This window comes from Schistocerca piceifrons, chromosome 11 (genome assembly GCF_021461385.2).
Source record: "Schistocerca piceifrons isolate TAMUIC-IGC-003096 chromosome 11, iqSchPice1.1, whole genome shotgun sequence".
Classification (NCBI taxonomy): domain Eukaryota; kingdom Metazoa; phylum Arthropoda; class Insecta; order Orthoptera; family Acrididae; genus Schistocerca; species Schistocerca piceifrons.
In genome coordinates, this window is record NC_060148.1 from 23,570,808 (window position 1) to 23,585,809 (window position 15,002).

Sequence of the window (15,002 nt, forward strand, 5' to 3'; positions counted from 1 at the left end):
TGTTTAATCGTTATCGCTGGTTATCCCTTAGATTAATATAACTTTTGTACGCTCTTCCTTCCCTAATTGGTGTCATCATCTAGGCTAGACGTGGAAATACACGTTATTAGCATGACTTTCCTCGATTAGACAAATTGTTTTAGCCCTGTTTGACCTCTATACTAGGTTTATGTGTCAAGTACCACAAATTTTCAGAGGTTCTCACTGTTTCCATAAATTATGTAAACTTATGTAGTATCTGGCAGCAACGGTATTTGACTGTTGTCCACTAGTCACATTTTCTGCTCAGTCCTGAATTAAATTATCGCAGCTGTTTACGTAACTGTAAAAAATACGTACGAGGGGAAGGAATGGAATAAAAATTCATGAATCGTAATGAGTTCGACAAAAGTTACAAAGTACACTCGCTTTTACCTAAGTATGTAAGTCCCAGGCCTGTTCTTGTGTTCTTCCACTTTGTAGTACGCCATCTGCTCGCTGACGGATTGCACATCATGAACCCAGCCGCTTAATCTCGTGTGCAGCATGTCTCTCAGATGTTTCATGCTGTTAATCCATTCATGGCGTTGCAGATCATTTGAGTGGATACCCTGAGACACACAGAAGGTGGTTCAAATTACTTACAATATTCACAATTAGCAGCCAACTTTAAGTTACACGTGTAGGTGCGACTATTGCATAATGCTTAAGTTAATGCCAGCTTATGACTAAATATTCAGTTTTGTACAACATATTATAACATTAATGCAAAGTGGGTTGTATTGGTGTCTTATCAAACACACGATTCTCAAGCTACAAAGTCAGTTCAGAGAGTTGCATTTATTTGTACACAATGGAGTCGAATTAATGTGACCACCACCTACATTCGACGTTAACACACACTAGCTATGGATGTGTATGGGTAGTTATAGATAAACTTTCCCTAAACAGATTATAAATGGATCTAATGGATACGTTCGTCATACGCCCCGCACTGCTTTCTGCCGTTATTTCACGCAGTGCTGGTTGTCTGTTAGCAGTGACAGCTGTAGTCAAACGCCGCTGCTCTCGATCGTCAAGTGAAGGTTGTCAGCCACTGCATTGTCCGTGGTGAGAGGAAATCCCTGAAATTTGCTATTCTCGGCACAGTCTTTATACTGTAGGCAGCAGGATACTGAATTCTCTGACGATTCCCGAAATGGAATTGCCCGTGCATCTAGCTCCAACTACTATTCCGCGTACAAAGCCTGTTAATTTCCGTGGTGCGATCATAACCACGTCAGACACGAATCACCCGAGTACAGTTGGCAGCTGCGCCAATGCTCTGCCCTTCCACGCCTTGTGCACGCGACATTACCACCGTCAGTGAGTGAGCACATCGTTATCCCGTGCCTTGTCACCTCAGTGTAATTTCGCAGAAGGAGCAGGAATACTGGAGTGTGAGGTAGGTAGTGGTTGGTCATGATGTCCACGGTGCATAAGCTTAAGTTTGCGCCCATTAAATTCTTCATGTACGGGTAGACATTCTCCAAGTTATTTCTGAACGATGAAGCCTTTAAAAAATCAACATAGGCTGTCAAATTCTATTTTGTTATTTGGCTCTTTGAATGGGGTAAATCACATTTTGTACATTTCTCAAGAGAGGAGATTTAAACTTTCAAGAATAGAAAAAGATATATAAAACACTCCAATCGAGTGTTACAAAGTTATTGCAATAATTCAGAGAAGCTACTTGTTTCACATGAATGGTTCGATATAATTTGTGGTTACTCGAATTTTCCATTGGCAAAAGACTGAAGAAAATACGTGTTCCGTATATATAATGGATTTTCTCGTGGGTATGGAGTATTTCCGTCTGTCTTTAATATATCGGTCTTTGCCATTTTAAGAGATATGGCGCTGTTACAGGGGCAGGAAGCATTAGGGCAAGTGACACTTTACGTAGACAACATGAAGTTGCATGTCCTACTTGGGAAGAGTATTTTAGTTTTCTGGACAACGTATGAGATGAAGTAGGAAAAGGTGGCACAAAACTGAATTAAGAAAGTATGGCATGCACTAATAATCAATTGAATTTCTTGCTCCATGTGTTTAGCAGAGAACGCATTTTAGCGAAACCATCCAGGTTCTCAGTGACTGAGCTGTTTGAAACGTCAAAGAAAAAGCAACAACGTAAAGCCATGTTTGGCCTGTTTATGTCTGATCGGCGTTTTCTGGAAGGAGTCATTCTACGCTCCTTACACACATCAGTTGTTAAAAGAGGATAGCTCCTGGGTTCAGACTGAAGAATATCAGCCCACATTTCGAAAGCTCATAAATTGTTTCTTAAATAACCCGCTGCTGAATCACTCAGATTTTGAGAAGACTTCTTTTATTTTAGTGAGCTCTGATGCATATGGTATAAGAGTGTAGGTGTTTAAAATAAAAAAGAAGGGGATATTGAAGTGCATAAGATGATTGTTTTTACGACTTAATCAGGACAATCAGTGGAGCATAATAACGGGTATCAGATCTAGACGCAGTGGCCATCGTATTTGGAATGCAGAAATTTGAGCATTCTTTGTTGAGTCACCAAGTAATAATATGCAGTGGTCTTAAAGCATTAACATTTTTGTAAACTTGTAAGTTGAAACATGCAAGGTGAGCAATGTTCCTGCAACAGTTCGATCATGAAATTAAAAACATATGAAGGAAGTGTACTTTGGCGTCCAACAGGTTGCCTAGAAATGTTGAGCTATATAAGGCGTCTGAAATTACATTAACTGAAAACGATTCGGTACTCACTTTAGCTATAAATTAAATCAAGGTGGAAAATGCTTTGAAGAAAATATGTCAGTACTCTGAAAGAGAACAGAATAGGGTGATCATCGGAGATTAAAAAATGTCATTTGCGAGACCCTAATTATCTCGTGGTAATACAATATTACATCCATCAAGGAATTTGGTTCAGGAGAACGAACATGGATTTGCCAGAACGGCTACTATGCTGCCCCTCCAAAAATCTGCGCTTTTAATAGACTATGTGTATTTACAGTAAGAGCATTAAGGGACTAAGAAGTGTATTGCAAACTTCAGTGACACAGTAACTTTTGAAAATATGCGTTTTGAGTTAGAGACTAGTAAGTAGCATTGTGCAAAGGAATATGCAATCCCTTTAACACAGTGGAATTATTAGCATTAGATCATTTTCGACCTACACGTAGTTCTAGAGGAGCGTGTTTTGGTCTACGTCAGGGGATTCAGTAAATACATTAAGCTATTTCCAGACAGAAGAGCTAATGCCACAACACCTACAGAAAAGCTGGGTAACAACAATTTTGTTGTTTTAGGCATGCCTGAGAGTATTGTGTTGAATAATGGTAAACAGTTTCATGCTAAAATATTTATGAAATGTTGTCGGGACACGATACATAATTATCTTAGGGGTTTCCTTTGGATAAATATGAGCGGTAGGGTTACAGGGGACTTTGCAGGAGATGTAGAGGAAACATTCCACATGGCGTAATAATATTAGGTATTTAGAAGGCATCCTTAACAACCACAAGCATGATGCAACAGTATTTACACCACGCGAATTGACGCATGGTGCAGGGAATGGCGGCAATTGAATCTCAATCTAGATAAGTGTAATGTGCTGCGTATACATAGAAAGAAAGATCCCATATCATTTAGCTACAATATAGCAGTTAATTCCATAAATTATCTGGGAGTACTCATTACGAGTGATTTAAAAAGGAATGATCATATAAAGTTGATCGTCGGTAAAGCAGATGCCAGACTGAGATTCATTGGAAGAGTCCTAAGGAAATGCAATCCGAAAACAAAGGAAGTAGGTTACAGTACGCTTGTTCGCCCACTGCTTGAATACTGCTCAGCAGTGTGGGATCCGTACCAGATAGGGTTGATAGAAGAGATAGAGAAGATCCAACGGAGAGCAGCGCGCTTCGTTACAGGATCATTTAGTAACCGCGAAAGCGTTACGGAGATGATAGATAGACTCCAGTGGAAGACTCTGCAGGAGAGACGCTCAGTAGCTCGGTACGGGCTTTTTTGGAAGTTTCGAGGACATACCTTCACCGAGGAGTCAAGCAGTATATTGCTCCCTCCTACGTATGTCTCGCGAAGAGACCATGAGGATAAAATCAGAGAGATTAGAGCCCGCACAGAGGCATACCGACAATCCTTCTTTCCACGAGCAATACGAGACTGGAACAGAAGGGAGAACCGATAGAGGTACTCAAGGTAGCCTCCGCCACACACCGTCAGGTGGCTTGCGGAGTATGGATGTAGATGTAGATGTGAATGCAAATTAATATGTAACCATGAACCAGAGCTGACTGACTTTTCTTGTTTTATTCGATATCTCATTAGGCAACAATCAAGCACAAGAAAGAGTAAATATAGGGGAAAGAGTGTTAGATGCGAAATGGTGATATGATGTAAAATCTATCACCTACCTCTAGTTTCAAAGTGGGATAACTGGTACTAGTAATGAAAAACGCAGAATGGCACAAACTAAAATGGATATGCAGGTATATCAGCAACCATTCAGAACTGTACGAAACCCCACATGAATGTCTCTCGAATATCAGAAAATTTGGAAGGCATTGAAACTCAGGAACATTATAGCCCTGAAAAAATTATAAGTAACTGTAACTAAGAGTTTTTTGGGAAGGTGTTTCTGCATGGTAGTTACCAGTTTGGCGACCAGTGAGATCTGATATAGATGGAACCTTATTTTCAAATTCAAGTTTCATACTTCCATTCATCTTTCGTTCTTGATAATTACGTGTTATTTGTCTTCATTTTTGACTATATTGATTAGAATGGCGCAGCTGAAACAGTTACCTGATACTGACCACTCTGAATCAAGACAGAAATCTGAAAAGAGAGTTTGCATCTAAGAACTACGTAAACAAATATACATGTTGCAACAATAAAGTAATGTTACTGGTGTGAAAAAAATGTTGCTTACCGTTTTAGTCAAGTTTAGTGTTGTCTCCTTCAAAGTAGTTCCTATCTGATTGCACACACTTTTTCCAGCGCTTCTGCCATTGATGGTAACATTTCTGGAACTCATCTTCTGTAATATTCTCCAAGACCCTCGTCACAGCTTTTTGACGTCTTGTTTTGTTTGAAAATGGTGTACCTCGACCGCCGTTTTGACTCTTGGAAATAGAAAAAAGTCGCACGGAGCGATATCTGGTGAATAAGGTGTCTGTGGTAGTACTGAAATTTGTTTTGAGGTAAAAAACTGCTGCACCGACAGAGCAGTATGCGATGGCGCATTATCGTGATGCAGAACCCAATTATCAGCAATGTTGGCACGGACTCGAACAACTCTTTTGCAAAGTCTTTCTAAAATCTCTTTGTAGTAATATCGGTTAACTGTTTGTCCAGGAAGCACTCACTCTTTATGAACAGTTCCCTTGGAATCAAAGAAGCACACAAGCGTGCATTTCACTTTTGACTTTGACATGCGAGCTTTTTTGGTCTGAGTGATCCCTTTGAGCACCATTGCGAACTTTGGCCTTTTGTCTCTGGATCGTACTGAAAAAACCAACTTTCGTCACCAGTGATAACACGGCCCAACAATTCTGGATTCATTTTTGTTTGCTCTAACAGATCGGCTGCCACATTTTTCCATGTTTCTCGGTGTTGTGGTGTGAGATTTTTGGGGACCAATTTTGCAGGAATTTTTCTCATACCAAGATCTTCAGTTATTACTAGACGAACCGTTTCTCGATTGATGTTCAGTTCTTCTGCAATCATTTTCACAGATAATCTTTGATCAGATCGTACGAGTTCACGCACCTTGGCCAAGTTGACACACGTCCTTGAGGTTGATGGTCGTCCATTGCAGTCTTCATCTTCAACATTGGTTCTGCCTTCACTCAACATTTTTTGCCAACGAAAAACTTGAGCGCTTGACATAACCTCCTCTCTAAAAGCCTTCTGAAGCTTACCGTAAGTTGTCGACGCGTTCCCACCCAATTTCATGCAAAAAGAAATGACATACCGTTGCGCAATATTATCTGGTTCCATTTCCGTGACGAGAGACGCAAACACGTGTTAACTTATTACAGCACAACTCACGACTGAGCAGCTGCATCGATGTGCCACTTGGACTAGAAACATAGATCAAAGTCAAAGGTACTGCAGGGTTGCCACATCTTGCAAAGAAAATCAGTCTCATTACTTTATTGTCGCACCTCAGATATACATTTATATCTTATGTAGATAGTAGAGAATATGACGTGTATGGAGGCAGAGACCTATATTAAATCAGATCTATGTTCGTTGCATTGAAGATGACGCTAGTAAAAGCCTGAAGATGCCACTAAGTGTAGTTATTAGGTATTACTTAAAAGAACTGAAGATGTGGCATGAAGTAGACGCCCCTATACGTTGAAAGGGGTCAGTATAATGATGAAGTATGGAGATATACTGGATAAAAAGAGTATAAAACGTCGTGTATATTGAGGAGAAAAAGAGGTTTGGGGCAGTAGGGAGAAGTTTTCTCGGAAATGACTCAGGAAAACGCAGATAACTGCAGTGCGGCAAGAAGTGGTAGAGACAAATAAAGGGCAAGTACAACCAGAAGTAATGTCTCAGTTATATAAGGGACGATCAAAAAGTTTCCACCTGAAAGCTCTTGCTACAGGATATCTGCAGTGTAGCATGACTCTGACGCGGGTATAGAAGCACCCACATGTAGGCAAGGGACTAGTGTGCCATTTGTGTCTCTTCGAGGAGTGTGCGGTAAACACAGCCCCATAATCTATGTGTTCTCTGTCTTAGACAAGATTTACTTCCTAACATAACTTAAAGGGTACATTCCGCTTCATTTAACAATTATCTTAGCACCCACTGCTTCTCTTGTGTGGAGTGTATGGTCTAAACAGATTATTTCTTTATCAAATTCTTACGTCGTTCAGAAATCGCTACATCTTCTAAAGTTTTCACGCTAATTAAGGCCGTAGAAGTATGGTCTTTTCCGAATGCACTTCCGACCAGAAATCAATTCTGGTAGCTGGAGTCAGAGATCCTCGTTAATCCACCATTGTGAGTTCTTGTGGTGACATTTACTTTCATCAAAACTTTCATTGCCTAACGCATATTGCCTTACAAGTCAAATACCAATTTTATAGATTAAACTTGAAATATGTTTTAATATAAAGAATTTTTTTATAAAACTTTCGTCCCTTATTTCACCCCCTTAGAGGTTGCATTTCCAGAAAACGTTTAAACATGAATTTCTTTACGTCTAACCAAGAAGCCAAATACAAATTTTGAGACATTTTATTTGAAAAATTCCTTCGTAATCAAATATTTCCAGAACCATTTTTATTCCCAATTTCGCCTCCTTATCGGCTGAATTTCCAGAAACACCGAAACACATTTTTTTTTTAATTTCCAACCAAGAACGCAAATACAAATTTTCTTAAACTTAGCTTCAAAAAGGATTACTTAATGAAATACTTTCATAAAAATTTACATCGTCTGTTTCACCCCCTTAGGCGTTGAATTTCCAAATACGTTGAAAACCGTATTTCTTTTTATTTCTAAGCAAAAATTCAACTAACATAGATGTAGCTTCAATAATTACTTCAATAGTTCTTTATTAACGATTTGTTTTTTTAAAAAGACAGTCACACACTGTTTCTCTCCCCCCCCCCCCCCCCCCACAGGAGTTCAATTCCCAAAAGTGCTGAAACACTGTTTCTTTAGCCCTCTCCAAATTTCGAATTTGTATCCTTGGTGGTTAAGGCTGGGTCGTGACGAGTGAGTCACCCAGGACATTGCCCTTAATATATAGAGAAGATAACAAACTGTCAAAGGAGATACTCACCAGTTCCGCTGATGTTGTGGTCATTATGAAGAAATTCCCAATTATAATCCAAGACAAGGCGATTCCTGTGCTTTATGGCTCTTGTGATCTGCTGTACAGCGTGCAGTAACTTGGTGAGGGTCGCACCCCTCAGCCGATCCGTTTGCAGTGTCTTTAGGTTCCATTCCATGTTATCCAACCTTAAACAATAAAATGCGGTCACCTGATGTAACAAGTGACATTTTGGTACTAGACCGTCTTTTCTTGAACAGAACAATGAAACCAAACTCAGGCAGCCACTTCTCAAGTTTTTATGTCGCCCTTCGACACTGACATCCAGGCCATTAGGTATGAATCAAGACATTAGACTGACTTCATCCAGCGTGAATTGTGAATGGTATGCGAGTCTGTTGACACGTTATGGTAAAGTGAGCGGTCTTTGTTGAAATACAAGAATACTTGTGCACAAATTCATCCAATACTATGATAGAACAAGTACAAACTCTAGTACAGATAGATCATTACTAACATACTCCTTATAGAACATACAAACATATACATTATGTTGATTGGTGAATGTTCAAATTTCATAATCAGATCATAGCATTTGACGCAAGTCTTTCAGGCTAAGATTCGAAACATGCCTTGACAGTTCTCTACAAGTGTCTGTTCCTGCACAGCACAGCCACATGCAACACTTTCACTATAAAGCCACCACTTCATCAAGAGGTGGCCACATCTCCCTTGCACCGCTCGGATGCAGCTGAGTCATGATCATTCACCACAACGAAGATCAGACTCTGGACGCTTCACCGTTGGTTTCTGAATAAGCTGCGCCTTTTGGGTGGATGTTCATTCCCACATTCTTTCTACATCTCGGTGACATCGAAGATAAATACGCAAATAAACACAAAGTGGCGTGTGTGACTTTCTTCAGGTGTGCAGTCAGTGGATTTATGGAATACGGTATTTAGAACTGAGTTCATACAGGGCTTCAAAAATTTGCACCTCGGTCGCTTTACATATCAGGTAAGCAGGAGCAATGTGGGATAGGACAGGCAACCATTGAGTGGCACTTGATCTGGCAGTGCCATTAACGGTTCTCAAGGCCTCATTGTGCATAATCGTCACTACATTTTCATGCTGTGGCATTGCGTAGCATATCTGCATTTAATCCCCAGTCGTTTCCAGAAAATTGGTTTACTGTTGACCCAAACTTTGTCAGGTTCGTTAAGTGCAGCACAAATGACACAGATAGATAAAAGAAGACACCTACAGTAGGTGTTGCGGGAAGCAGTTAAAGGAGACTTTTATTTAATTTAGTAGCATCTGGAACTTGCCGCGTACCTCTTTATTGTGCAGATGTAACGCTATGATCTTTATTTTGTTTGGGTTTGGACAGGGTCAGCGCACTGGTCAACCACAGCACTGTGACCACCAAATTACTATCGATATGAAACTGTCCAGACTGTAGCAGCTTTACCTGGCGAGGAACGTGTGCTAGTCACACACACACACACCATGCGGTATCAGTGGGCGAGCTGTCTGTGTGTAGAATGGGAAGGCACGCAGTCCATCTGAGTTCCTCCAAGGGCGGATTGTGATGGCCCAGAGGCTCGGCACTAGCATTTCAGAAACTGCACGACTCGACGGATGTTCCGGGAGTACTGCGGGAGTGTCTCCAATGCGAGGCGACGCTAAGGCGGAACCACATCCTGACATCCTACAACTCCAGCGCCTGATCAAACCAGAGCAACTCCCTACAGATCATCTTACCGCCCTCAATTAAACGGGAAAGCATAAAATTAGAAAGACTGAAAATCGAACGAGATATCAATAATGAAACAGACGTCTTTGCCACACCAAGAAATGGAGGAACACAGGCCTGATGGCCTGGATGATATCTGCAATATAGGAATAAAGCATTTTGGTACTACAGCATTAAAATGTGATGTACGGTTAATAAATAGCTGTATCACTAGCATGCACATTCCGAAACTCTAGAGGAAAGCCAGAGTGGTAGCCCTGCTAAAAACCCTACAGATACTCAAACTTCTCGCCTTTCTCACATTCGTGTCATCTCTATGGGGCCATTGAAAGAATACTTTTTGAAAGACTTTTTGTAGCATTAGAGACCAAATTCATACCAGAACCAGTAGGATTTATGCCTGGTGTTTGTGGTAAAATAGTCTCATTCAACATATAGAGGACGGCCTCCAACAGAAACAGATAATGGGACTTGCTTTTACAGATCTGTCGGCTGGCTATGATACTGTCAGTCACCAACGGCTGCTCATTAAGTTTTATAACAAGGACTTCCGAATGACAAAATTAGGGGAACGTCTATTTCAAAATAGACTTTTTATGTGACGCTACAAACAAGAAATAGGCACAGGAGAAGGCGAAAAAATGACACAAACACAAAATTGGCTCAAATGGCTCTGAGCATTATGGGACTTAACTTCTGAGGTCATCAGTCCCCTAGAACTCACAACAACTTAAATCTAACTAACCTGAGGACATCACACACATCCATGCCCGAGGCAGGATTCGAACCTGCGACCGTAGCAGTCGTTCGGTTCCAAACTGTAGCGCGAAGAACGGCTCGGCCACTTCGGCTGGTCTACACACACACACACACACACACATATATATATATATATATATATATATATATATATATATATATATATATATATCGACGATATTGCCATGGGCTCACAAGGAAAATTGTTTGTGGTGTGAATTCTCAAAGACATACTATGGAGAATACTTCCGCACATCAAATCCCAGTAGAACTCTGATGTGTGACTTTCACTTTACAAATAAAGACGCACATACACAATTTAAAGTGGCGAGGCTGTGTCAAGAACTGAACCAGATGAACCGCTGAAATATTTGGGTATCCGACTTAACAACAATGTGACATTTTGGACGTTAAGGGAAAAGTGTGTACGAATAATAACATCATCCAAAAATTCAGCGGCACGAAATGGGGAGTTAATCCTCAAATTCTGAGAACATCGACTCTCGTCTTATGTTTCTCTGCAGCTGAGAATGCGACAAATGCCTGGTACCACTCTGCAGTTGCCACATATGCCGACGTGGCAAACAATGAGAAAGAGCGCGTAGTGTCTGTCTCCTAAAAACAAAGCTAGTTCGGCAAATTTAGCTAACTTTCGACATAGCTCGACCCATGAACAGAAGGTAAGTTGCAGTCCGATTATCACCGGCACCATTTATACGGTTACCAAATACAGCACAGGCTACTGATATCCCAGTGGAGTTTAATGCGAAGGACTAATTCTGTAAACGAGCCTCCTGAAATAGGATGAAAAATTTATTGCAAAACTGTACTGATCAGATGCTCATAAAGCCTGAAGAACCACTGGCTGCTGCGAATAATCTGTTGTTTCCGACATGGCAGGTGCTTCACCACTTAAGAACTACCATCACACCCTGCAATACCAAGCTGAGAAAATGGAGATTTAAGAAGAACAACTCCCGTGAATGTGCTACAACACAAGACTTAACGATATGTCCAAAAACAGGCAAAACGATCCCAGTGGCATACATTATGATGGCAAATGACAAAGCCACCCATGTGTCTCAGTACTGGAAATTCATTTATCAGCCGGAACATTATGACTACCTGCCTTATAGCCTGTATGTTCACGTTTGGCATGGATAATAGTGGAGCCTTATCATGGTATGGAAGCAGTGAGGCCTTTGTAGGCCGCTGAACGGTTGAAACTACATCTGCACACACAAATCCCCAATTCCCGTAAATTCCGGGGAGGAGGCCCATGAGCTGCGACGCCAGGTTGAATCGCATCCCAGATGTGTTCGATCAGGTTCAGATCTGGTGAGCTGGAGGGCCAGCAAACCAATTGGGACTTGTCACTGTGTTGCTTGAACCATTCCGTCACTATCCTGGCCATGTGACATAGTGCATTATCTAGCTGAAAAAAAAAGCTGTCAGAAACATGGTCGTCATGCAGGGGTGTATGTGGTCTGCAAACCAGTGTACTATCCTCCTCGGCCGTCATGGTGCCTTACACGAGCTCCATTGGACTCACGGATATCCATGTAAGTGTTCCCTGGAGCATTATGGAGCCGCCACCAGTCTGTCTCCACCCCACAGTACACGTGAAGGAACTGTTCCCCTGGAAGACGACGGATTGGGGCCCTTCCAGCGGAATGATGAAGAAGGTATCGGGATTCACAGATCATGCCACAATATACCACTGCGCCAAGTTCCAGAGTCGATGGTAGTGTGCCCATTTCAGTCGGAGTTGCTGACGTCGTTAACATTTGCAGGCACATAGGCCCTCAGCTGTGGTGACCTGTCACTAGGAGTGTTTGGTGCACTGTGTGTCTAGACACACTTGAAATCTGGCCAGCACTAAAGTTGGATGTTAGTTCCCCCACTGTCCGCTGCCTGTCCTGGTTCACCAGTCTGCACAGCCTACGACGTACGACATCTGTCATGATGGGTGGCCACCCAACCCCACGACGTGTGGACGTGCTTCCACCACGGTGTCGCCACATGTTGAACACACTCACCACTGCAGTCCCAGAACACCCGACAAGTCGTGCAGTTTCCGTGCTGAACCTCTGGGCCATCACACTCTGTCCTCGGTCACACTCAGGTATATCACGTGCCTTCCACATTATAAACATGCACAGAATACTCACTGATACTAGAGATGCACCGTGCATGTGTCGACTGGCAATTATTCCTCACAGGGTGACAGTTCCATCGCCTGGGTGGGTCTATATCACTGGTAGGTCGGTGGTCATAATGTTCTGGCTGATCGGGTCTCTAGTACTGTTACCAATCTGCACACATAAGGTAAGTAAGTATTGACATAGAGCCTGATGTTATTGTAACTATGCTCCCAGGTCGTTGATACCAAACATGAACAACAAGGGCCCTAACACGATTCTGTGGGACACATTGCTAGTGACTCTTGGCATGCTGTCTGCAAACTGGCCGATTCATCGCTGCCCAGGCCTACCACACTCTTCCATGGAGCCATTCCTGACACCATCGAATGAGTACGGAGAGAGTTCTCATGATGGTGGACCCACACTTTTACCATATCTAATGCATGCTCAACCTGGTTCATGTAACAGCTGGAATGGTTGTTTTATTCCTGTGTGGATCAATATTTTAAGGATATTGTACATGTCGTTGTTTTACAGCTTGAAGACAACAAACATAATTCTTACGATTCTTATGGACAAACATTTCGATATTTGCACATCTATTTTGACAAGAAGGGGCAGTTAGACAGCAGGGGCCTCATAGCAGAAACCATATGGGCATTTGCCTGAAGTGATTTAGGGAAAACAGAATACTGAAGTCAGAATATCTGGCTGGTGAATAGAGCAGACTCGTGGTGTACTGTCTGTTCATCTCTTAGTGACAGACCTGCATACTCGACCTACACAATATCAACTACTATCAACACTATGACGATGATGTTAGGTTTTAATTTCATGTACTATAACTTCCCATCAGCTTGCTGGAAAATATTGAGCTAACATCCCTCCACAATGAGTGAGCTGTTGGGCTCTGAGAGATGTCAGTATTTTCGGGTAAAGAACACTGAGATGAAGTTTTACATAAAAACAAAATGCAGATAGAAAGTTTGCTGTGACATGACTGTGGTGTACTATTATTATTTACTTTTGTCTTCTTAAGCAATCTATTGAACGTTTTTATTCCTCCGTACATACCCATGTTCATGAACACAGCAATTCCTGCTCTAATTAACTGACTGATAAATGTACTCACTACTGTTCTTGCTTCATGTTGATGATATGTTATTTTACTTGCATCAGCAGACAGAATTGGTGATTTTCACAGATGATACACGTATTATTGTGAACGCTAGTAAAAAATCATGAGCAGAAAAAATAGTAAATTGTGCTTTTGGAAAAGTTACTGACTTGTGGCCTCTAATGGGCCGCCTTTAAAATTTGAAAACACACTCACACACACACTTACCAACTAGTTTTGTACTGTAAAAAGCATCCTACCACTGATTAACCAAGAATACAGACCAGAAATAATTAACAGTCTAGAAGTTAATTTGTTAAGTGCCCATACTGATAAAAAGTTGAATGGGAAAACCCGTTGAGTAGACTTTAATGTTTAGGTTTACTGTTGCAATGAGAATAATTTCTAACTCTGGGGATATAGAAATCAGTAAGTTGAAATACTTTCCATATTTTCATTCAATGATGTCTTAATGGAAAATATTCGTGGCTAACTCCTCACAGGGGCAACAAGTTGTTCATTTCCCCAAAGAAAATAATTACAATTGTATGAGTGGTCCTCACACATACGTCCAGCAAGTATCCCTTTAATAATCTGAGAATATTAATCACAGCCTCATATTCATTTATGAACTTTAAAACTTGTTAAATTAAAATGAATCCGAGTTTGAAAGTAACAGAGATATTCATAACACTAGGAGGATTTGCTTTGCCCTTCATGCAACCTTGGCACAGAAAAACTGAAATATACACCATCTGAAAAAATTTCATATCAGAGAAGAGTTTTTCAATGTAGATTCAAGATGTGTCTCCTTAACAACTCCTTTTATCCCATAGAGGAATTCTTCAATTGAGTAGCCCATAGTCATGTGAATATTTTGGTTTAAAAATTGTGTCCTATTTTGTGAGATGGTTCGCATCATCAAAACGTTTATTTATTTATTTATCGTGACTATGATGTATGGAACACGTCACTAAGTAACTTGACATGCTAGAGCCGTTTCTTTTTCTAATATATCTTAATGACAACTTAACAACTGCAGCAGATGACTCTGGAGACGTTTTTCTTGTGGATGGGATAGACACTATCTTTACACACTCGAATTAGGAACTGAATAATATAGTATAATATATTCAGGAGGAAGTAGCTTTTGGTTCATAGCGAACAGGCTGATAAAATAAAAGCAGGTACATGCACTTTCTTGTGAATGAACATGTCTTTTCTGGTATTCAACTCCTACAATGGTGGTGTGAGTAATGCATCAGGACACAGTGTGTTCTCGTGTCTGGTGGTATACTATATTCTTAAACGACAGGCACTTTTTTTTAAGCCACCAGGTTTCTGACTAGTTTGGTGCAACTCACCATGAATTCCTCTCCTGTGCTAATCTCTCCATTTCAGAGT

The 15,002-nt window shown here is 41.0% G+C and overlaps 2 protein-coding genes across 3 annotated transcripts in view; one reads left to right on the top strand and one right to left on the bottom strand.

Moving 5' to 3' along the window:
• LOC124720169 overlaps positions 1-544 on the bottom strand; it is a 28,554-nt gene extending 28,010 nt beyond the window's left edge. Inside the window, exon 1 of the mRNA XM_047245492.1 lies at positions 415-544. Within this exon, the coding sequence (XP_047101448.1) occupies positions 415-527 (113 nt within the window). The 5' untranslated portion in view covers positions 528-544. The remainder of the gene's footprint in view (positions 1-414) is intronic.
• LOC124720168 (CARD- and ANK-domain containing inflammasome adapter protein-like) overlaps positions 1-15,002 on the top strand; it is a 551,179-nt gene that overhangs the window by 149,063 nt on the left and 387,114 nt on the right. The window lies entirely within an intron of this gene.